The sequence below is a fragment of the Eulemur rufifrons genome, chromosome 14, assembly GCF_041146395.1.
Source record: "Eulemur rufifrons isolate Redbay chromosome 14, OSU_ERuf_1, whole genome shotgun sequence".
NCBI lineage: Eukaryota > Metazoa > Chordata > Mammalia > Primates > Lemuridae > Eulemur > Eulemur rufifrons.
The window spans coordinates 22,662,858-22,687,283 of NC_090996.1; the positions used below are offsets into that span (position 1 = coordinate 22,662,858).

Consider the following 24,426-nt stretch of genomic DNA (forward strand, 5'->3'; position numbering starts at 1 on the left):
TTTCAAGATGGCACTTTTGAAACTCAAGATGAATCTTCTATATAACTTCTGGTACATGAACATATTTTCTCTGCTCATTGCTTCCAAAGGCATTGTAGGTGTAGATCAAAAATGTGACATGGTGAACAGCTAAGTGGAGAACTTCCAAATGTTTTTTATTTTCAAAAATTAAATTCTGAGGCAATTTTTTTCAGAAGCACACCAATTGCATAAAATACCATATATTTACATTATTATTTGTAAGTTTTGCATATTTTTGCAAGCTCTGTCTACTGTCCTTGTGTAGTATTTCCTAGGAAAGAAGGCATAGGCATAAAAAATGGACTCATTGTCTCCAACCCTGAGTGACCTCATCTCTGATAACAGATTAATATCCAGAATATATAAAACCCCCTAAAATTCAACAATAAAAATATAAACAACATAATTCAAAAACGGGTAAAGGGGCCGGGCACAATGGCTCACGCCTGTAATCCTAGCACTTTGTGAGGCTGAGGCGGGAGGATCACTTGAGGTCAGGAGTTCGAGACAAGCTTGAGCAAGAGCAAGACACCATCTCTACAAAAAATAGAAAAATTAGCTGGGTGCAGTGGCACATGCCTGTAGTCCCAGCTACTTGGGAGGCTGGGGCAGGAGGATCACTTGAGCCCAGGAGTTTGAGGTTGCAGTGAGCTGTGATGACACTACTACACTCTAGCCTGGGCAGCAGAGTGAGACCCTGTCTCCAAAAAAAAAAAAAAAAAATGAGTAAAGGCCTTGAATAGGCATTTCTCCAAGGAAGATATACAAATGGCCAATAAGTACATGAAAAGATGTTCAACATCACTAATTGTTAGGGAAATGTAAATCAAAGCCACATGAGATACCACCTCTCACCTATTAGAACAGTTAGAATTAAAAAAAAAAAAAAAAACAGAAAGTAAGTATTAGTGAAGATGTGGAGAAATTGGAGCCCTTGTGCACCACTGGTGGGAATGTAAAATGTTACAGCTGTTATGAAAAATAGTTTGGTGGTTTCCTAAAAAAGTAAACGTAGACTTACATGATCCAGCACTTTCACTTCTGGGTTTATAGCCAAAAGAATTGAAAGCAGGGACTCAGATATTTGTATTATACAATCATGTTCATAGCAGTTTGTTCACAATAGTCAAAAGGTGGAAGCAACCCAAGTGTCCATCAGTGTATGGACGGATAAACAAAATGTGGCATAATCATACAATGGAATATTATTCAGCCTTAGAAAGGAAGGAAATTCTGACACATGCTACAACATTAATGAACACTGAAGACATTATGCTAAGTGAAATAAGCCAGTCACAAAATGACTGTATGGGCTATAGGACATGCATAAAGTAGTCAGATTTATAGAGGCAGAAAGTAGAATTCTGGTTATAAGGGAGGTAGAGGGAGGATGGAAGGGGAAGCTATTGTTTAATGGGTACAGAGCTTCGATTCTGAAAGATAAAAAGAGTTCTGGATATGAATGGTGGTGATGGTTGCACAAAAATGTGAATGTACTTAGTACCACTGAATTGATCAGATGGCAAATTTTATGTTGTGTGTATTTTGCCACAATAATACATGTATGTGATAAGGGATCTGGTCACCTTCATGGACAAAGCTAGCCAGTTCCCAGCTTTTACATCTGTGGCACTCTGCACCTTGCCCTGAGGTTCACTTTTCTCACTTTTAGATGAAATCAGGGAAATAAAAGAGGAGGACGTGGAATTTACTGAAGGCATGTCAAGTCAACAAATCTTCCTCTGGCTGCAAGGACTGTTCCTCTTTTCCTTGGTGTGGACCCTGGCTGGCACCATTAACGCGGACAGCAGAAAGAAATTTGATTTGTTTTTCCGCATCCTGATCATGGGCATGGACGATCGCCACCCAAGGCCCAAAAGCGTGAGACTCACCAAAAACAACAGCTTTCCAGAAAAAGGTAATTTAGTACCTGTTTATTATGTCCTAGTATAATAGTTTGAATTATGTGTCCCAAACCCAACCAAAATGTGCAGACCGTGTGAACCCCTTACTAGAGCCAAGGAAGATTTTGCAGCTTTCCTGGGTGGGTTCATTTCTTCAGAGCTGGCTCATGTAAGTAAGAGATGGGTGGTCTTGAAGTCAGAGTCTTACAGGATATGTAACTGCTTTTGTAATTTGAGAAAACATGATATGATAGTTTTATTTTTGCAAGAAATTACTCATAATTCCATCACCCAAACATAATGAGAAATATAGTCACTTCTTTTCATACTCCTTTCTATTTTTATGTTCTGTGTGTTTACATACCTTCATATCCTGGTGACTATGGTATTAATATTTCTTTTAATGTTGTCATTATATCTAATATAATACTGAAATGTTTTCAATTTTGCTACATACTTTATCTTCAAAATGATCACTTCCAGCCATTTATTTAATGGCTATAAATCTTCTCCTATGTGTGCAACATCATTTACTATAAGAAAGATGCTTCTTTTAAGTAGCTTTTACTGTTTTTTTCCTACCATCCAAGTAAGACATTATATAAAATTTAGAAAATACAGAGAAGAGAATAGAAGAAAACTAAGATCAATGGTAATTGCTCTATCTAGAAATACCACGTTTTGTGTTTTTACTTTCAAGGGTTTTTTTATTTCTGTAACAGAAAGAGGGTCATATTATAAATATTTTCCAAATAGCCTTACTTTTTGTGATTGTAAAAAACAAGTATGTGAAGGGCTGTGAGGGAACTTCCATGGATGCTGGTAATGTTGTATATATTAAGAGGGTCTTGAGCTACACAGATACGTGCATTTGCCAAAAGTTAATAAATGTGGGCTAAAGAGATGTGCATTTCATTGTACATAAAATTTATACCAAAAGAAAAAATATATAAACAAATACTGATCCCTAGTTAATGATATACATATGAAGTATTTATGAGAAAGTGTATAGACTTTGCAACTTAGTTTGAAATGTTTGAAAAAAAATAATAATATGTATTAATGATAGAGGGATGAACAGGTGTGTGATAAAAAGCTAATTAGAATCTAGGCGGTGGGTATACAAATGTTCACTGCACAATGTTTTCAGTGTTTCTGTATGTTTGAAATGTTGCGTAATAATAAAATAATGAATGAGCAAGTAGGTAGCACCACCCCTACCCACATTTCATGTGATCGGTGTAGTTCATCTGATACATGTCGTATCACTGCCTGGAGACCCTGTATCAATCCATTAGTTAGATAGTAGAACGTTCTATTTTTTTCCTTGTGGCTTGGGAGATTTTGTTTCTATTTTTATTGTGGTAAAATATACATAACATAAAATTGACCATTTTAAGCATTTTTAATTGTTCAAGTCAATGGCATTAAGTACGTTCACATTGTTGTACAACCATCACTATCCATCTCTAGAACTTTTTTCATCTTCCCCAACAGAAACTCCACTCCCGTTAAATAATAATTCCCCATTATCCCTTCCCCCCTGCCCTGGCAACAACCATTCTACTTTCTGTCACCATAAATTAGACCATACTGGGGGTACCTCATATAAGTGGAATCATACAGTGATTCCAATCATACACGAATCACTTTGTGACTGGCTTATTTCTATTAGCATAATGTCTTCAGTTTTCATCCATGTTGTAGCATGTGTCAGAATTTCCCTCCATTTTAAGGCTGAATAATATTCCATTGCATGCATACCACATTTTTTTTAAATCCATTTGTCTGTCTATAGACCCTTGCATTACTTCCACCTTTTGGCTATTGTGAATAAAGCTGCTATGAACATAGGTGTACACATATTACCTTTTTGAACCTCTGTTTTCTTTTTGGTGTGTACCCAGAAGTGAAAATCTGGATCGTATGGTAATTCTATGTTTAATTTTTAAGGAACTTCCATAATGTTTTCCATAGAGGCTACACCATTGTACATTCCCACCAGCAATGCACAAGTGTTCCAATTTCTCCAAGTCCTCACGAACAAATTTTCTCTCTGTGTGTTTTTATAATAGCCATCCTGATGGTTATGAAGCTTATTCTTTAAGAAAAAATATAAATAGATCATATAATAAAAAAAATCACTATTATCATTTTGTTGACCATCTTTTTAGACAATTTCCTATGCATATACGTACCTTTAGATTTATTGTTACAAATATGAGAGCATTCTATACTTTTATCTTCTAGTGTTTACTATCATTAATCATGTTGTGATGAACAACATTCTGGTAGCTACATATTTGCTTAATCCGTGATTATTTTCTTATAATATTAATAATTTCCTAGAAATAAAGTTGCTAAATCAAAAACAAAAACCAAAAATGTTAAAGCTTTGTCTGCTGAACTTCTCTTGTGCTCTACCAACACTGAATATTGGGTTTTCAAAATCTAGAGCAATTTGAAATGAAAGTGATACCTTGTTTTAACTTTCTTCTTTAAAAAAATTTTTTAGCAGACAGTTTTAAAGCAGTTTTAGGCTTATAGAAAAATTGTGCAGTATCCTTCAAACATGAAGGAGAAAAAAAGAGAAAAATTGTGCAGAAAGTACAGAGAATTCCCATTTGCTCCTCACCCACACAAACACAATTTCCCCTATTATTAACATCTTGCATTACTATGGTATTATTGTTACAATTGATGAATCAATATGGTTAAATTATGACTAACAAAGTCCATTAACAAAGTCTGCATGAAGGTTCACCCTGTGTTGCGCAGTTCTATGTGTTTTGACAAATGTACCATGTCATGTATTCACCATTACAGTATCGTGTGGAATAGTTTCATACCACCCAAAAAATTCTGTGTCCCACCTATTCATCCTCCCTTCCTTACCCTGAGCTCCTGGTAACCACTGATTTTGTTACTGTCTCTATGGTTTTGCCTTTTCCAGGATATACTTGGAATCATATAGTATGTGGCCTCTTCAGACTAGCTTATTTCACTTAGCAATGAGCAATATGCATTCCAATTTCCTCCATGGCTTTTTATGTCTTGATAGCTCATTTTTCAAATCACTGAATAATTTTTGGCAATTATAAATAAAGCAGCTATAAACATTCATGTAAAGGTTTTTTGTGGACATAATTTTTTCAATCAATTCATTTGGTAAATACCTAGAAGTGTAATTGCTAGATCATATGTTAAGCCTGTGTCTAGCCTAGTAAGAAACTACCAAACTGTCTTCCAAAGTGGCTGAACCATGTTGCATTCTCACCAGCAATGATTGAGAGTTCCTGTTGCTCTCCATCTATGCAGCATTTGATATTGTCAGTGTTTTGGTTTTAATTTGCAATTCTCTAATGACACATGATGTTGAGCATCTTTTCACATTCTTATTTGCTGTCTGTATATCTTTGGTGAGGTATCCATTCAGATCCTTTGCCCATTTTTTAATTGGGTTGTTTCCTTTCCTTTCCTTTCCTTTCCTTTCCTTTTCTTTTCTTTTCTTTTCTTTTCTTTTCTTTTCTTTTCTTTTCTTTTCTTTTCTTTTGATGGGGTCTCACTGTGTTGCCCAGGCTGGAGTGCAGTGGCTATTATTATTGATTTTAGATCTTTCTCCTTTTCTAATATGTGTGTGTGTATGTATATATATATATAATGTTATAAATTTCCCTCTAAGCTTTGCTTTCACTGCATCCCACAGATTTTTTAAAGTTCTATTTTCATCTTCATTTAGTTCATAATATTTTAAAATTTCTCTTGAGACTTCTTTGATCTCTGTGTCATTTTGAAGTGTATTGCTTAATCTGCAAGTATTTGGGGATTTTTCAGCTATCTTTCGTCTTATTGATTTCTAGTTTAATTCCACTGTGGCCTGAGAGTATGCATTGTATGATTATCTATTCCTCCAAATTTGTTAAATGTTTTATGGCTCAGAATGTGATCTATCTTGGTAAATGTTCCATGTGAACTTGAGAAGAATGTGTAGTCTGCTGTTGTTGAATGAAGTAATGTATAAATGTCAATTAGATCTAGTTGAGTAATGATGGTGCTATTCAGTTAAACTATATTCTCACTCATTTTCTGTTATCTGTCAATTAGTGATAGAGGGGTGTTGAAGTATCCAACTATAAAATCAGATTTGTCTGTTTCTCCTTGAAATTCTATCAGCTTCACTTCATGTATTTTGGCATCCTGTTCACATTTGAAATGTTAAAATGGTCTAATTTAAATTTCTTCTCTTTTTAATTAGAAGTGAGGTTGAATTTATATATATAGTGGTAGTTTGTTTTTCATGTGTTCTTTTTTTAGTGTTCTATTGTAGGCTTTGTTTTTGTTTTTGTTTTTGTTTTACAGACTGTGTCTAGATGGAGGTCTGCTTTTGTTTATTTTGCCTGTAATGTGGTGTGTCCTTTCAGTCAGCAAGAGAAAATTTTATAGTCTGGTTTCCATGTCTGTCGTCTCCTCTTTCCTTGTTTTTGTGTTTTTGCTCTTTCTAGGTGGACTTTTCATTATAATATCAGTTACCCACAGCTTCAGTTATTCTCTATATGGCCTTGAATGATTTTAATTCTGCCTTTGTATCTTTTGTTACCTTGCCATCCTCTCTTAGTATAATGATTAAAAGTACAGGCCATGGAGTAAAACTGTCAGGATTTGGATCTTGGCTCCAACACTTCATAGTTGGGTGACCTTGAGCATCTTCCTTATTTCCTCTCAGTTTCCTCAATTATAAAATGGGGACAGTATTAATAAAACATATTATTCATGGTGCTCTTGTAAGGATTAAATGAGTTAATGCATGTAAAAATACTTAGAACAAAGCATGGTATGTCAAAAATGTTAAATATTAGAAATTTTTATTGCTGTTATTTATCTCATCTTGCCTTTTCATCTTAGCCTGGTTTTCCCTTATCGCTTTCTGTTCCTACTTTGTAAAAAATGTTGTCATTCTGCACCTTATTAGGGACACCAAATAGTTTCCTGAAATTTGGTTTCAAGTCCCGCATGAAACAAGTTTCAGAGATTTACTCCTCAGGCTAATCATATTATGTTTCCTTATATTGCAATATTTTTTCACAGTTTCCATATGTTGTTTTCTGCCTTCCTTATTCTTCAAGATCAATCTGTTGACACTCTGTGTCTGCAAAGATGGTGCATGAATTGCCCTTGACTCCACTCTTGGCCCACTTTGTGGTGACTTCTTTCCTTTCCTTATGAAGTTAGAGGGCTGATGATGTGCAGGCTCCCACTCAGTTTCTAGGTAAGTTCTCCTACAACATCCCTGTCTCCTGCAATGGCCTCCTGTCCTCCCTCCATGTCCTACTCAACTGATGCAGCTAAAGACAGACCACAATTCCCAGCACACACTGAAAATTGGCTTCTTCACCCATCTTCTTTTGCAGTAACTTCTTTCAAAAGCAAATTTGGTTCAGAAAAGGTTGTCGGTAAGACTAAAATGATGCATTCCAAGTGACGAACATGAACACATCCATGGAAAGTTAAGCTTTACCTTTGCCTTCATGGTAGACACCTACTTCTCTCCTCCTGCTAGTTTTCAAAATTATCACTGCTTTTGGACACGATTAGGGTAAATCATATTCATAAACACCTTTAAAATGAACCCAAAAGCTGTAAATTCTGCCCTGGGTTAGGGAGCAATGGGGTGGCCAAGCTTCAATGACTGCATGTGATCAATTAATGCCATCTGTTGGAAGCAGCCTTTTCTATTTGGTTCATCTGGGAGCATTCACATTCAAGAAAAGGAAAGATCCTCAACAGAAGAGCTCTGTGGCTTTTTACTTTGGGGAGATAGACATACCTCATTGAACTTAAGGTGCCACAACTGTCTCCTACTCATTATGGTCTGGGAACCTGCTGCCCTCTCAGCCATAGCAAGATGGCCTGGCAAGGGGAGGATGAGGAGAGGATGGGACAGTCCTGCCAGATTAATACCTGGCGGGCAGATGACCAGCTGCCTAATCTTCTGCGGCTCTGCATCCTGGGATGGCCTTTTGGGAGAGACCCGGTGGACTTTCTTTCCTTTCCTCACCCCGTCTCTCAAGGTAGGATTTCTCAATCCATTTCAGCTGCTTTCTAATTAGAGGAGAGTCTGCCCAGATTCTTTCAGTTTTTGTTTTCTGTGACATCATTCCTCTTTTTTTCTCCTATGCGTTCGTAAATATTTTAGTGGGAAATTGGGAAGCTCCTAGCCAGAACTCATTTGAATCAAAATGTATGTTTCTTTCCTCACTTTGTGGGACATTGTCTTCTGGACTTTTCATGATCTAGGAGCCATGGTATAAATAGATCTCTCAAATCCTGGAGGCACCACTTTGGGGAGTGTACATTAAGAAAAGCAAGCAGACCTTTGGGGAATTCTCACAAGGTTGGGCTCACATCATCTGACATAGATCCTTGTTTGTCGACCCAGGGATTTCTTTGTCCAGAAAGTGCTAAATTTCCCTTTATTAACCCATTCATTGTGTGACCTTTGAAAAGTCACTCACTTCTCAGTTGAAAAGTTTACCTTATTCTCTCAAGTGGAGGAGAGGAAAACACAGCTAGGGTGGGGAGTGGTAAGGGAAACAGAGTCATTTGTTTCCCTGGATTTCTGCTATTCTCCCCTTTCCATCCTTGCACCCAGACCAGAGTTTAAGTTACAATCAAAATGCAAAGAGAACAGGACTCACTACTCTGATGAGAACTAAAAGAGACCCAGCGTTAAATCTTACCAAGTGCCTTTCTGTGTGCCCAGAACTATACTAAGAGCTTGACACATATATCTCATTCATTCTCTGCAGTGATTTTCCAAGCTCAACATAAAATCAGGCCTATTTTACAGATGTGCAAATGGTAACCTTGGCTAAGGTCACAAGGCTGGTAAATCCACTTTTACTCAGTTAAATCTTTTCTCTTTAGCCTAAATGTTCTTGGATCAAGCTACAAATTATCTCTATCTCAACATCGGCAAGGGAAGAGGAAAAAAATGCTTTATTGATTCATCCTTTCAGAATTCCCTTTCTAATTATAAAAACAATTCAGTGCTATTAAAAAAAATTATCAATAGATACCTCTTTGTACACACCACCCTATCACAGGTATTTCAGTTTTTTAAAAAATCTTTCCTCTTGCCTATCCACCTGATTTCGTCTCTTTACATAGTTGCCATAATGGTATTATTCTATTTTTTATTCTGTTTTCATCTATCATTGTTTCTTAAGGGCATTTTCTATGTTAACAATTAGCTTTTGAAACTATCATCTTAATGACTGAAAAACATTCCATCCATCTTATAAGACATAATTTTTCCATGTCTCCTAATGTAGGATATGTAAGTTATTTCCTTGCTATCACAGATGGTATTGCATACTCATGTATATAGATTATTTTCATTGTGAATGATTTCCTTATGACAAATTCCCAGAAATGGGATTTCTGATTTAGAGTAGAGAACATTTTTTGTAGCTCTGTAAGCATAGTGCCAGATTGCTTTCTGAAAAATGTTGTACCAGATTTGACTTCTAGGTAAAGCTGCAGAGTGACGTAAAATAACAGAAGCTCTCTTTTTACATAGCTAATAAAATTAAGAACAACAAAAATCCTTTTAATCCTAAAAACTCCCCAGGAATAACCAAAGAAAGAGTTACAACTTAATTCTATAAACATTGAAAAGTACTGGCTAGGGAGAGAAACAAGATTCTGGTATGATGCATCTCCCGGCCCAGAACCTGTCCAGGACAGCCACCCCCCTGCCCTGCTAAGAGTGATGCACAGAGGAAAGTAGGTGAGTTGATAAAATTCTGAGAGTTCTCACTGGAAATCACCAGTATGGAGAAAAGTGGACTATGGTGGTGGCTGAGCAGCTGCAGAAATGGTCTAAGAGAAACCCTCCATTGTGAGAGGCCCTGCATTAATGCTGGGGGACCTTAGTAGTGCCAGGAAAAACTACCAGGGGTTGCATCTTCCAGGACCCCATGCTATGGGGGAGATGTGAGCTGAATCCTACAGGAGTGGGGCACATCACTAACCAAGATGGGAGTGGGATAAGTCTATGGTTCAGGAAATTTGGCCAAATTCCAAAGAGAGTGTGCAGATAAGAGTCCAGATTTCCCAGCAAGACCAATCGAATATTTCCTTTTACCCAACCCCGTAGCCTCAGGCTGCAGAAAAGAAAACCACACACTAGTCCTTGAATTGTAGCCAGGAAAGTAGGTAAGATAAACTGGCCCCAGAGAGTGTTGGGAAATATGTCAAGAAGAGTTCACCTGATTATATCAGAGCAAGAATGGAGTGATGATTGTGCAAACATCAGAAAGGGGGCGGGGGGGAATGATCCAAGAGATAGAAAATATTTATGTTGAAAGAATTTAGTAGTAATAGGAATTAAATCTTTTAACGGTCAAAAATGAATAGTATAGTATACTGACGAAAGGTTAGATATATAGATTAATAAAATTGAGTTTAAAAAAAAAACTTCACATGTATGGTAACTCTTTTTTTTTTTTGCCAGTGATGCCAAGATAATTTAATGGGAAAATAATAACCAAAGAAAGAGTTACAACTTAATTCTATAAATATTGAAAAGTGGTGGCTAGGAAGAGAAATGGGATTCTGGTATGGTGCATCTCCCAGCCCAAAACCTGCCACCCCACTGCCTGGAACAACTGAATATATACATGTCAAAGAACGAATTTGGACCTCTACCTCACACCATAGTCAAAAATTACTCAAAATAGATTGATGACCTACATGCAAAAGCTAAAACCATAAAACTTTTAGAAGAAAACATAAGTGCAAATTTTTATGACCGTGGATTACACAGTGGTTTCTTTAGGACACCCAATGCATAAGCAACTAGAGAAAAAATAAAGAAATTGAACATCATCAAAATTTAAAACTTCAAAGGACAACATCAAATGAAAAGACAACCCACAGAATGGGTGAAATGTTTTACAAATCATATATCTTATAAGAGACTCGTTTAGAATTTATAAAGTATTGATAAAAGAGAACCCAATTAAAAATAGGCAAAATATTTGAATAAAGAGTTCTCCAAAGAAGATATACAAAGAACCAATAAGCACATGACGAGATGGTCAATATTATTAGCCATCAGGGAAACGCAAATTAAAACCACAATGAGATACTACTTCACAACAACTGGGAAGGGTATAACAAAAAAGGTGGAAAATAACACGTGTTGGTGAGAATGCAGTCTCTTTTTCTTTTCCTAGATTTAAGTAAAATTAAATTTAACACCTTTATTTAAAAATAGTATATGTCTGATGATCTCATTCTTATAAAATCCATTCTATCTGTCCTTTCATCTTCATACGTTTGTGTGAGAATATGTTTGTGCCTAGAGAGAAAGCTAGAGGGATTACCATCAAAGCTTATTTTTGAATGTGGGATTTGCAGTGATTTATTGCCTTTTGTGTTCTATTTTAACACTTGCTGTTTATATTATTAAAAATGATTCAATAATTTGCATAATGAGCACCTATCATTTTTATACAAATAATAAAGTCACCACTCTTTAAAAAGTGTTGTTTCAGTTTGTACAGTTACTGGCAACGTGTAAGTTTCATCATAACAATGCCAGTATTTGTAGTTACACATTTTCAGATGCCTATAGCTGAGGTAGTTAAATACTTCAAATATGAAATGTAAACCTTTGGGGTGCTAATGACCTATTTTCTTTCTTTGGGTCCAGGAAGCATCTATGATTTTTATTTCGTCAAACAAGGTAGTGGACGTTGGGACACATGGACAGAGTATATCACCAAAGAGGAGGAAAATATTCCAGCTGGCGCAAAGGTAAAAGAGAAGCATTGTCCACTGTGGTTTCCACAATTACCCAAATATTCTCCAGGTGCAGGAATTAACAGTTCGTTGCGAGCATTTTTAAGAGCTTTCTTTAGAAAAAGACTCAAACATGAGCTGGACTGAACTTTCAAAAGCATGGGCTTTAGAATCAAAGAGCCCAACTGCCTTACTCAGCCTTCACCCCCCGTGCCTCAGTTTACCCAACCAAAAAAATTGTTTAAAAGCATTTAAAGGATGAGTGCAAAGATTGGAGCTGGTATACACGAACACATGCCAAACACTAAGGGCTAGATCAATGTGTGTTGCTATTCTGAGTATTATCATGACAAATAATACCAGGTGGTCATCAGTTCACCCCTCAGTCATCTCACCAAAAAGGAGGCTTAAATTCCTCATAGAAAAATGTCCTTGATCAGAATTTTCAGAAAAACATTTTCTGATTTAATAAGTTTCTTGGTTTACACATTATTCACCTAAAACTGCAGCACATTTCAATCCTCGTAGAAAATATTTTCAAATGAGCACTTCTATGCCCCTGTTAGTAGAATCTAGTGGACATAATTTGTCTTTCTGGAGTGATGGCAGGTCACTTAGGCCCTGGGTGGAATGGCAGACAGTGGATGGGAAAGTGAGGATATTGACAACCAGGTCAGACACTGAGCAGGACCACAGTTGTTTGTATAGTATAGTAAGGATGCGTTAAACAGGGTGAATATTTCCTGATGTCAGGACACACCTTGAGGGCTGAGTATTGTAAAGAAACCCTCAAGAGCTTAGTCACTTGAACTCCAGGGATTTTAAACCTTGCTGGATTAATACAGATAGAAGAGTCCAGTGCAGAAAATATTTTCAATTCTGCTGGGGATTTTTCCCTTGTCAAAACCTGTCCTAGTCCCCGAAAATAAAAATCTGTGAAACCCAACCTGCTTTAAATTCCCAATCTTGGTAGCAAAATTGACATCTTGGATCTGGTTCTGCGTTCAGCATTGCTTACAGGCTATGGGGCCTTGGATAAATTAGCCAGTTTTTTTGATCCTCAGTTTTTTCATCTGTATTATCATATATCTGCCTCAGAGTGGCACTGGGAAGACAGCAGGGGGTAATACAGGCAGAGCATGCATAGCTCAACACCTGCTAATTCTCTTCTTCTCCACTCATTTCCCTTGTCTCATCTGCTCCTTTTCGTTTGATCAAATTATGTATGGAAATAAGCCAAGACTTTTTTAAACCAGTATACATTGGGCCGCCATGTTGTACAGACCCAGGTGGTAGCGTTTGACTGTGGTCTGGTTTTGCTTTAAGGGGCACCACTGACATGAACCACCGTGTGAGTGGTGCTCCCTGGAGTTGCGCAGCACAGTGGCCTCAAGTTCCCTCACTGGTCTCATTCAGCCTAGCCATACAAGCAGACTTCAGCATATAATATAATCTTCCTGCCTCTTCTCCTTCCCCCATGGAGGGAACAAATGTGGCCAAATGGCTAATGACAGAGTTTAGGGTAAAGTGTTCTATTGAAAGTCATAGGGATTCCAGGAGTGCAAGACCAAGCCCTGAGTGTCCATCTGAGACCTGAATACCAGGAAGAATGTGTGCAATCCCCATGTTGGAATAGGCAAGGGATTATATGGGGGGGGGGGGACTCTTAGAATCAAGGATCTGAGTATTGAGAAAAGCAGATCAGAAACAAGCACAGAGAATGGGGCTTCAGGGTTCCACTTAAACCTTCTGAGCCAGACAGTATAGACAGCAGATGGGAGGTCGACCTTGCCTGGGACCTTGCCTGGCAGACAGGTTGGTTCAGAGCAATGGTCTCAGAGGACAGCAGCTACGGACCGATCCTTACTGTAATTGTTGTTTATGATAGTTTGGTGGTTGAGACTGAAGACTTTGGAATCAGACAAACTTGGATTCAAATCCCCACATTTTTACTTACTTGCTGTGTTAATTGAGCCAAGTTACAGAAAGGCTGTGGACCTCATCTACAAAATGTAGACAATAATGTCCACCATGTGGGAGCTCATGGAATCCTCAAACCAGGTCTGTGCAGTAGGTGCCATTATTATTCCCATTTCACAGATGAAGAAACTGAGGCCCGTGGAGAGGTTAAATGCTCATTCAAGGTCCTAAAGATGGTAAATGAAGCTAGAATTTAAAATGCCAAGACCCAGCCTCCTTGGTGCAGGACCAAGACTCTCCCATGTCTTTGTCCTGCAGGTCTCAGAACTCATCATCCCCACCATGGAGACAGCCCGGCAATCTTTCTTCTTAAAAACCTACCTGGACCATGAGATTCCGATGCTGTTTGTGGGTCCCACCGGCACTGGCAAATCAGCCATCACCAACAACTTCCTTCTCCGCCTGCCCAAAAATACCTACCTTCCCAACAGCCTCAATTTCTCTGCCAGAACCTCAGCCAATCAGACCCAGGACATCATCATGTCCAAGCTGGATCGACGGCGGAAGGGACTTTTCGGGCCTCCCATGGGGAAGAAAGCAGTGGTGTTTGTGGGTAAGGCATTGGCCCGAGTCTACACACAACCGGGTTCTTTTACTCCAAACTGCTACAAACCAGAGCTTCCCTTTGTAGCACCATTGTACATTCCTTTTACTCTCTCTGGGAGATAAAACATTTCTGATTAATACAGTTTGGTATTTCCCTGCCCTTCTTTTTTTTTTTTTTTTTTTTTGAGACAGAGTCTCACTCTGTTGCCCAGGCTAGAGTGAGTGCCGTGGCGTCAGCCTAGCTCACAGCAACCTCAAACTCCTGAGCTCAAGCGATCCTCCTGTCTCAGCCTCCCGAGTAGCTGGGACTACAGGCATGCACCACCATGCCCGGCTAATTTTTTCTATATATATTTTTAGCTGTCCATATAATTTCTTTCTATTTTTAGTAGAGATGGGGTCTCGCTCTTGCTCAGGCTGGTCTCGAACTCCTGAGCTCAAATGATCCGCCCACCTCGGCCTCCCAGAGTGCTAGGATTACAGGCGTGAGCCACCACGCCCGGCCCCTGCCCTTCTTTTTTACCTTCCTTCCATCCTTCCTTCCTTCCTTCCTTTTTAATTCCCGGTCTGTTGTGACTTAACCTCCCTACCCTCGGTTCCTCACCTTTAACATAGAGGCAATACGATCTTCCTTGTAAAGTCATTATTGGACTAGATAAGATAATGTGTGTAAAGTTCCTAAAATGTCACCTGACACAAACTGGGCATCCAAACAATGTTTGTTGAAGAAAAACTAAAAGAGTCTCTATTTTATTGAGCGCCTCCTATGTGCCAGGACTGAGCAGTGTGCTACTGGGGAAAATGCAGTCCCTGCCTTCAAGGAAGTCATGGCCTATTCTTGCCATTTTTGTTTTGCTCATCAAAAACCCCAGCTCCCATCAGAGTTCAGCTGTTACTTCCTAGTCAAATTAACATCCTCTACTGACTGGTAGCTGGACTGTCTTCCTCACCATCATATCCTCAGCACTTAACAAAATGTCTAGCATGTAGTAGACAATCAGTGTATTTTGGTTGAGGGAAATGGGAAGAAATTAAATGCCTGTTTGTTGATGCCAATCCATACATCCTTATAGTCACAATGCACAGAGACCTCAATGAGGCAGGAGAGCCCAGAACCCAGGAAAACCTTTTCCCATCTGGTCAGGACGTCCACTGACTAAGCTCTGCCTAGAGCATGGAATGGGACAACTGGGCATGGACTCTCCCACAAAGGCAACTGTCACCTCTTACCACCCATGAGAGCAGAGGATGCCAAGGGCTTCGGATGTGTGACTTTGGATTCTTTCCCCAGATGACCTCAACATGCCAGCCAAAGAGGTGTATGGGGCCCAGCCCCCCATCGAGCTCCTGAGGCAATGGATCGACCATGGTTACTGGTTTGACAAGAAAGACACAAACAGGCTGGACATTGTAGATGTGCTGCTTGTGACAGCCATGGGTCCCCCCGGAGGAGGAAGGAATGACATTACTGGTATGTGAAAGAAAGAGCTGATTCCTCTTCCCCCCCTCCACCCCCGCCTTGACCCCAGCAGAGCTGGGCCATCTCCAGGAACGGAGGGTTGGTGCAGGGCACCCTGTCTTGATGGACTGGGGAGCAAAGGTGTGCGTAGGCTCCAGACTTTATGTTGGAAGTTGTGTGAAATAGGACGGGGAGGTGAAAAGAGGATATGAGGAGTCTTTGGGTAGTTTCTAGAGAAACAGAGAGTCTCAGATGAAAAGGAGAGTTCAGTGTGGCCAGTGTGTGCTCCAGGAAGGTGGCTAGATGAGAGGTCCCCAACTGCAGGTGCATGACAGGGTCACCTGTCATATTTGTTACAATTCTTCAGGTTGCCAGAGACAGAACACCTAACCCAAAGTGGCCTAAGCAAAATAAATAATAATAATAGTAGCAAATAAGTAAATAAATAGAATTTTCTCCCTAGCATCTATCAGTTCAGGAGTATATCTTGCTTCAGGTACAACTTGATCTATCCCGTTCTATAGGAATCTGTACTTTTGTTCTGATTAAGAACCTTCACACCATTTCCCGACATGGCTTCTGTGACCTTGGACAAGTCTCTCCTCTCTGGTACTCAGGTTTCTCATTTGTAAAATAAGGAAAATGGACAGGGTGATCTCGTTTGGGTACCCAAAAGAGCACCTTCCACTTCCAGTATAGAGTCGAGGGGTGCCTTTGCCTTGGGTATAAACACAGCAAGGTCTCAGATATCTAGCATCTATATGTTCAGCACCTCTCTCACCAGTGAAAGGGAGAGGAGCTTGATGTATTACTTTTCTCTATTTAAGATCTAACCATTCAAAAGAGATTATCTGTTTCCAGTGCTCATTGCAAAGTGGCTCATGCCTGTAATCCCAACAACTCCAGAGGCTGAGATGAAGGGATCACTTGAGACCAGGAGGTCGAGACCAGCCTGAGCAACACAGCAAGATGCCATTTCTTAAAAAAAAAAAAAAAAAAAAAAAAAAAATTTAATAATAACTACCATTTGCACAGCAATTGACAATTTTCAAGCTGTGTCACAAATATGATCTTTGAGAGACCCTATGATAGAGCCCAGTGCCCAACGACAGCCAGAAACACATCTGTAGTCAAGTGAAATTAAGTATATTAATTTGTTGCAGCAAGGGTGTCTGCACCCCAGGGAGGCCTGAGGGAGTCAGTGCCTGATGAAAGAGAGTCAAATGGGTCGTGCTAGGTGACTGAGGGAAGGCTTTAGGAAGCAGGGGCTCTGTTCTGGTTTGGGTACTCTCTGTAAGTGGAGACAATCCTATGAGTGCGTATCTTAATTTTTGTCTAGGTTTTGATCTGCATTGAAATAAAAAAATAATAAAAAAATAAAAAATAATAATTTTTGTCTAGGAAACAGGAGGAATGAAATGGGGCTAGAGCTGTCACTTGGTAAAGAAGCAGAGTCACTCACATTAGCTGAGAGGGAAGAAATTTGGTCATTTTCATGGATGCGGAGCTATCTTGTTCCATTATAGTTAGTCATGGAGTAATCACATCTGATGTTGATATTTAATGAAATTATATTCGGCAAAGGATACCAAATTAATAGTGGTTAACTTGGGCTGTGGGAGAATGACGTTGGTATGTGGGAGGTAAGTGAAAGAAGGAGATACTAACTTTCTACAAAAGATTTCTGAATTGTTTGACTATTTTACAATGATCACGTGTTGCCCTTGTCTTTTAAAAACAACCTTGAGCACTAGACTAGTCCTGTTAATAGAACTCCTGCAACATGGAGATGTTCTATATCTGCGTTGTACAATACAGCAGCCACTAGCCACCCATGGCTCTTGAATACTTGAAATGTGGCTAACGAGACTGAGGAAATCTATTTTTCATGTCATTTAATATTAACTAATTTTCATTTAAATAGCCACATGTGGCTAGATGCTGCCATATTGCAGAGCTCAGCTCTAAAACATGCAGGCATAGGGAAAGCCAGCTCTCCCATATCCAGGGTCACTAGGTGCAGGCAGTGTGATCATGTGTGCACCCTCACACGTGTGCATGTTTTCCAGGACGATTCACTCGCCATCTGAATATCATTTCCATTGACGCCTTTGAGGATGACATTTTAACCAAGATTTTCAGTTCCATTGTTGACTGGCACTTCGGGAAAGGGTTCGATGTGATATTCTTAAGGTAAGAGGTTCCTGTGTCTTCCCGGATATTTGCCTGGGGGTTCTCAGTTCTGGCCCCTCCTTGACCGGTGTGCCTTCCCCCTTTCTCCCAAGGTATGGAAAGATGCTGGTGCAAGCTACTAAGATAATTTATAGAGCCGCAGTGGAGAACTTCCTGCCAACTCCCTCTAAGTCACATTATGTCTTTAACCTGCGGGACTTCTCACGAGTGATCCAGGGGGTATTGCTCTGCCCTCACACCCACCTGCAGGTCAGCCACTGTCATTTCTGCTACCAAGATCATTCAGCAATATCCTTGGCTACATGGGATGTGTCATAGTGTAACAGCTAACTTTTATTAAGAACTTAGTCTATCCTACACATTGTGCTAAGTATTTTATAAAGATTATCTCGTTTAATCCTCACCCGAGGATTTATGTACTGCTTGAAAACTACCACCTTCCATTCATTCAAATAATTAACTCTGGATTTTTAGGATGTGGAAAAATTTATCCGGCTTTGGATTCATGAGATTTATCGGGTCTTCTATGACCGTCTGATTGACAAGGAGGACAGGCAGGTCTTCTTCAGCATGGTGAAGGAAACCACCTCCAATTGCTTCAAGCAGACTGTAGAAAAGGTAAGCCAGATTCTGTGGTCATTTGGCCTCAGAAATGATTCCAAGTGTTTGATCACATTAGTCTCAGGTTTCAGGTTCCCTCCCCAATGGAGACACATAACTCTGTTCTCTGAATCTTTGGAAACAGGATTGAGTCAACCAATGATTCGATTTGGTGATATTTTACTTGCTCCAATTTGGCTTCACTTTTGTAGTAACATGGAAGTTTGGATCCAAACTTCAAAGTGGTTTAATAGATGATGTTATTTTTTATAATTAACTTAAGATGCATTTTTAGGGTCAATTAATTTTTGAGTTGAGAAATGAACCATAAATTTTCATGGTTTGAGGCCTTTATAAAGCCCAGGTGAAAGATTGTCCTGGTCTTCCATTTGTGACGATTTTCTCTTTTCCATTTTGACATAAAAAGAGTTGTTGTAAACCTGCATATATTTGCATCACCTGGTTCTACTTCCATTGCTAAGAAGCTGTGATTTCTCCATAGAGTAATTTCAAAAGTGTTTTATGTTGCATTCTCCTAAGTGCAGAAGCATCACCAGGTTCTAATATCGGGAAGAGGAGGCATCTAAAACATGCCTACTCCAGGCACAGAGTGGAGACCAGGGGTGTATCTCTATTTGGTGGAGGAGCAAGCACATAAAAAGCGATACTATCCTTTGACTGCCTTCTCTGGGGACCTTACAATTTGACCACCAGTGTTTTAATCACTTAGTAAATAGACTGACTCTCGCTTTTACATGCTTTCCTTAATGTCCTTTTATCATAGTATTTACAGTCATCAGGTCCACATATTATGTTTTTTGAAAAACAAACTATTGATGAACCATGACTTTGAAGAACGTGCTCAGAGGAAACACACACATCTCCTGCTCCCTCCCTCCACACCTCGCACTGCCAGCCTGGTTAGGGCATTGGCTGAATGCCCAGCTGAGACTTATTCTTCTCACAGGTGCTCATCCACTTGTCACCTACTGGAAAGATCGTTGACGATAACATTCGTAGCCTGTTCTTTGGAGATTATCTCAAGCCAGAAAGTGACTCAAAAATCTATGATGAGATCACTGACCTGAAACAGCTCACAGTGGTCATGGAGTACTACCTGGAAGAGTTCAACAACGTCAGTAAGGCCCCCATGTCCTTGGTCATGTTCAGGTTTGCCATTGAGCACATCTCCAGGATCTGCAGGGTCCTGAAGCAGGACAAAGGCCACTTGCTCCTGGTGGGCATTGGGGGCAGCGGACGACAAAGTGCCACCAAACTGTCCACGTTCATGAACTCATATGAGCTGTACCAGATTGAGATCACTAAGAACTACACGGGCACTGACTGGCGGGAGGACCTGAAGAAGATCATGCTCCAGGCCGGTGTGGCCAACAGGAGTACCGTGTTCCTCTTTGCTGACAACCAGATCAAGGACGAGTCATTTGTGGAGGATATCAACATGCTTCTGAACACAGGCGACGTGCCCAATATCTTCCCTGCAGATGAGAAGGCTGATATTGTAGAGAAGATGCAAACAGCAGCCAGGACCGAAGGCGAGAAGGTTGAAGTCACTCCCCTTGCCATGTATAACTTCTTTATTGAGAGGGTGAAAAAGAACCTTCACATTGTCCTTGGTAAGAAGAGGCAAACTCAGTTTGCCTTTTGCCTCTGGGTGTTTCAGGGTCTTCTGAGTGCCCTAATCCCTTTGCAATGGTCCCAGGGTTGCTCCAGCCAAGGTACCAGCAAGGGGTCAGGGCCTGGAGTTTCTCTGGGAACTTCTTCCACTCTCCTGAACAACTATTTTAAACCTGTTCCACTCTCTTCAGTTCTCCGAATTCTCTTCTGAGAAAGAGCACATTTTGGCATATGACCCTTGCACAGAACAGTGTCTGGTATTCTTCTCGCCGTGAATGACATTTCCGATCTATCCAGAAACCTAGGAATTTTGTTTAATAACTTTCTCTTGTTACCAAGTCTCATCTATTTTTACCTCCTAGCTCTCTCTTAAATTCACTCTTTTATCTTTGTCTCCATCACCTTTGCATTAGCTAAGCTGCCATCAATGCACCCAGACCTCACCTCGGCAACCTTCTGTTTTTTCTATCTTCACTCTTGTCCATTCCAGACCTGTCTGTTCCATTGAGCCAGGATGATATTTTTCATATATTGCAAATATTATTGCACACACACGTGCACTAGTGCACATATACACACACACACACACACTCAAATTTCTTCCAGTAGGATAAGGACCAAAATTCTTAACCTGTGGTCTCATAAGGCCACCTGCCAGACTGTCCCCTGTGTCCTCTCCACCTTCATCTCAAACCAAGATTCCCCTTTTGCCCCCGTTCTTCAGCCACACTGAACTCCTCACACTTCCACCTATGCGTCATGATTCCTTCCACCACACTGAGTCTAAATAGACAAGGAATGGAATTTGGGGTGTAGAATCCAAAATTTGTGGTTAGATGGAGATGGGATCAGAAACAAGCAGACAGCCTCACGGCAACGTCTATAGGTACTATGTATGGCTCCCTGTGAGTCAGCACAAAGAAAGCAATGGGTCAAAGAGCTCAAGCCACTCTGGCTAAGTGACCCAAAGGATGCAGAAGGGACAATAGTGTGTGTGTGTATGTTAGAAGGCTAATGTAATACACTGAGATCTCACCACAAAGTTACATGAAAATATCCCATGATTCCCCTGAGCTGCTCAGGCACTCCTCATGGCTGTTCACAACCACACCCCTGGAGTACCACAGGAGTGTACCCCCCTTGCCCCACCAGAATCCTTGGAAATACCTACCTGCCCCTTTGGGTCTGCCTGCCCTGGAGAAAAGGAATTAACAAGATCTCCTTTTCATCAGCCATGAGTCCAATTGGGGACGCCTTCAGAAACCGCCTGAGAATGTTCCCTTCACTGATCAATTGCTGCACGATTGATTGGTTCCAGTCCTGGCCCACGGATGCTCTGGAGCTGGTGGCCAACAAATTTCTGGAAGATGTGGAGCTTGATGACAACATTCGGATAGAGTAAGTGTTAGCTGCATTTTGTTACCCCAGGTATTCCATATCGAAAATCCAGACGTTGGCTCTATTATTGTTGTTGTTTTAAAGATTTCTCAATTTACATATAGAAAATGCCTTACATTTTTAAAATCAAATCACATTTAGTTAGATATTTAATAAAGTACCTTTGCTGAAAAAGAATAAAATTTTATTGTTCAGAATTTTCCTGGAGACACACTGTTGTCATAGCTATGAGGAACTGGATGTAATAATATAGCTATTTCAATAGTCTTAGAATATGCATTTTCAACAGAAATGATTACAGCTGAAGGGATGAAAATTGGTTCCTGTGGGGGTGAAAAACTTACTCTTTTATGTATAAAGCATAGATATTAAAAAAAAAAAAGCACTTAATTTTGGCTAGAGTAAGGGAAAAGTTGAAAATGTCGACCACTCTGGGTGCTTCATGGGAACAGGGGTCAGTTAACCCTCCTTGACCACCTCTATATCATTAGTGCCTAGCAGGTGCTGGGTACATAGTAGGTCCAATTACTGTTTATTAAACGAATGAATGAAAACTGAAGAAGCAGACAGGTTCGGGTATCTATGGCCTTAAATTCCATTTTGAGAATTTTGAATTTTATTCTGTAGGACAGAAGACCCTTAACCCGAGTCCACAGGCTTGCAGATAAGATGGAATTCAGTGGGTTGGTGAATACGAATGGGAAGGAATTTTATCTTCATTTACCGCTGACATCCAAGTGGCGCTTTGCATTTCTTTCATTGATGAATGCAGGCAATAAACCCCAGTAGGATTAACAGGGCCTGTGACTTTGTTACCAGTGGGAATCATATTTCTTTTCATAACTCATTCAGTCATGACAGATAGCTCAGCATATAATTTCCTTCAAAGTTATGGTGGGTTTTAAACCTGCTGCCCAATCTTCTTATTTAATGCAGGAGTTGGAAAACTATGGTCCATGGCTAAGTTCAATTCACCACTTGTTTTTGTAAATAAGGTTTTATGGGAACGCAGCCATGCCATTGGTTTACATATCATCTATGGCTGTTTTTGCACTATAATGGCAGAGTACTTGTAACAGAGCTATCATGTGGCCCACAAAGGCTAAAATATTTACTATCTGACCCTTTCCAGGAAAAGTTTGCTGACCCCTGATTTAATGCATCAATAAAGAAATGTGTATATTACTATATCACAAATTTGGCTTTAAAATATTTTGGAAAGTCTATTTCAATATAATTTGTTCCCTTGGTAATTCTATATACTTTGTTTTATTGTTTTATGCTGCTTTTTTTTTTTTTTTTTTTGAGATAGGGTCTTGCTGTGTCACTTAGGCTAGAATAGAGTGCAGTAGTGCCATCATAGCTCACAGCAACCTCAAACTCCTGGGCTCAAGCCATGCTCCTGCCTCAGCTTCCCAAGTAGCTGGGACTACAGGTGTGCACCACCACGCTTGACTGATTTTTCTATTTTTAGTAGAGATGGGGTCTCACTCTTGCTCAGACTGGTCTCAAAGTCCTGGCCTGAAGCCATCCTCCTGCCTCAACCTCCCAAAGTGCTAGGATTACAGTTGTGAGCCACATTATTCTACAAAGTCAGAAGGCTTTTCTAGGCCGTCAAAGGTTAGGAACTCCTGCTTAAGCCCTGGTGATTCATCAAAGGGATCAGAGATAGAAGTGACTTGAGCAAAGACCATTTCAGTAAGAGTATGCACATACCCCCACCCCAATCCTTCCCTGTCTCAGCTCTGTTGACGTGTCTTCAGAGGATTTTCGATTCTAGTGTGTCATAGTCGGTGCAAGTGTCTTCTCACACCCTCACATCTGTAACCAAAGTTGTGCCAAATCTTCCTGAAGGAAGCTAGGTCCTGTCTAACCACCTTGGTGTCCTCGGCAGGGTCGTCTCCATGTGCAAATATTTTCAGGAGAGTGTAAACAAGCTGTCACTCGATTATTACAACACGCTTCGTAGACACAACTACGTTACCCCCACCTCCTACCTGGAATTGATTCTAACCTTCAAGACTCTCCTAAACAGCAAGAGGCAAGAGGTGGATATGATGAGGAACCGTTACCTGACGGGCTTGCAGAAACTTGATTTCGCATCCTCACAGGTGAGCACTGCCAAAATAGAACGGGGAAGAAGAGAGGCCCAGGACAAGATGGATGTGGTGAGACATTTGTTCAGGTGTAGAATTTAAGAGGACACCAAAGAAAGACAGGATCTGACCCTGCATTTGCAGAGCTCACCTCACCTGCTTTACCCTAATGCCAGCCCTGTGGGATCCTCAATTTAAGATTTTGATATTTTGTTCATCATGGATTTTTTTTGCATTAATTTTGATTTTTTTCACATATTGCAATAAAGTATTAATTATCTTGAGTATTGAGTTTTTTTGGTGCCCACTTAAGTTTTGTGCTCCAGGCGAGTGCCTTCCTCGTCTCATCCTTGTGGATAGCTGGGCAGGATAAGACGGTGGAGTCAGACCTGGACTCCAATTCCAGCTCTACCACACACCAGCTATAGAGCCATGAACATGTTATTTCACCTCTTTGGGCCTCAGATTCCTCTTCTATAAAAAGGTGATAACAGTTTTACTGCATAGGGCTGCTATGAAGATGAAATGAGCTGACACAAGTACAGCCCTTAGCAAAATGCCTGGCATATGAGTTATTAATTAACATGTACTTGGAGCCACTTGACAAACTATCTAAAATGAGAGCCATACTAAGAGATGAGTTCTCAGCCCCAATAAAGACTGATTTACAGGAGGTTGGCCTATTGCTGTGTACAGGAAACCCACAAACACTGCAACACTAGGGAGGGGACATCAGAGGTGGCCCTGCTCCTGGGGGTGCTGGGTACGACCTGGGGTCCTTGGCTCT

The 24,426-nt window shown here is 40.1% G+C and overlaps 1 protein-coding gene across 1 annotated transcript in view; it reads left to right on the forward strand.

Moving 5' to 3' along the window:
- DNAH3 (dynein axonemal heavy chain 3) overlaps positions 1-24,426 on the forward strand; it is a 128,091-nt gene that overhangs the window by 71,575 nt on the left and 32,090 nt on the right. Inside the window, exons 41-50 of the mRNA XM_069485998.1 lie at positions 1,694-1,939; positions 11,644-11,747; positions 13,971-14,265; positions 15,550-15,729; positions 17,787-17,910; positions 18,003-18,159; positions 18,385-18,528; positions 19,478-20,144; positions 21,378-21,543; positions 23,438-23,654. Of these exons, the coding sequence (XP_069342099.1) occupies positions 1,694-1,939; positions 11,644-11,747; positions 13,971-14,265; positions 15,550-15,729; positions 17,787-17,910; positions 18,003-18,159; positions 18,385-18,528; positions 19,478-20,144; positions 21,378-21,543; positions 23,438-23,654 (2,300 nt within the window). The remainder of the gene's footprint in view (positions 1-1,693; positions 1,940-11,643; positions 11,748-13,970; positions 14,266-15,549; positions 15,730-17,786; positions 17,911-18,002; positions 18,160-18,384; positions 18,529-19,477; positions 20,145-21,377; positions 21,544-23,437; positions 23,655-24,426) is intronic.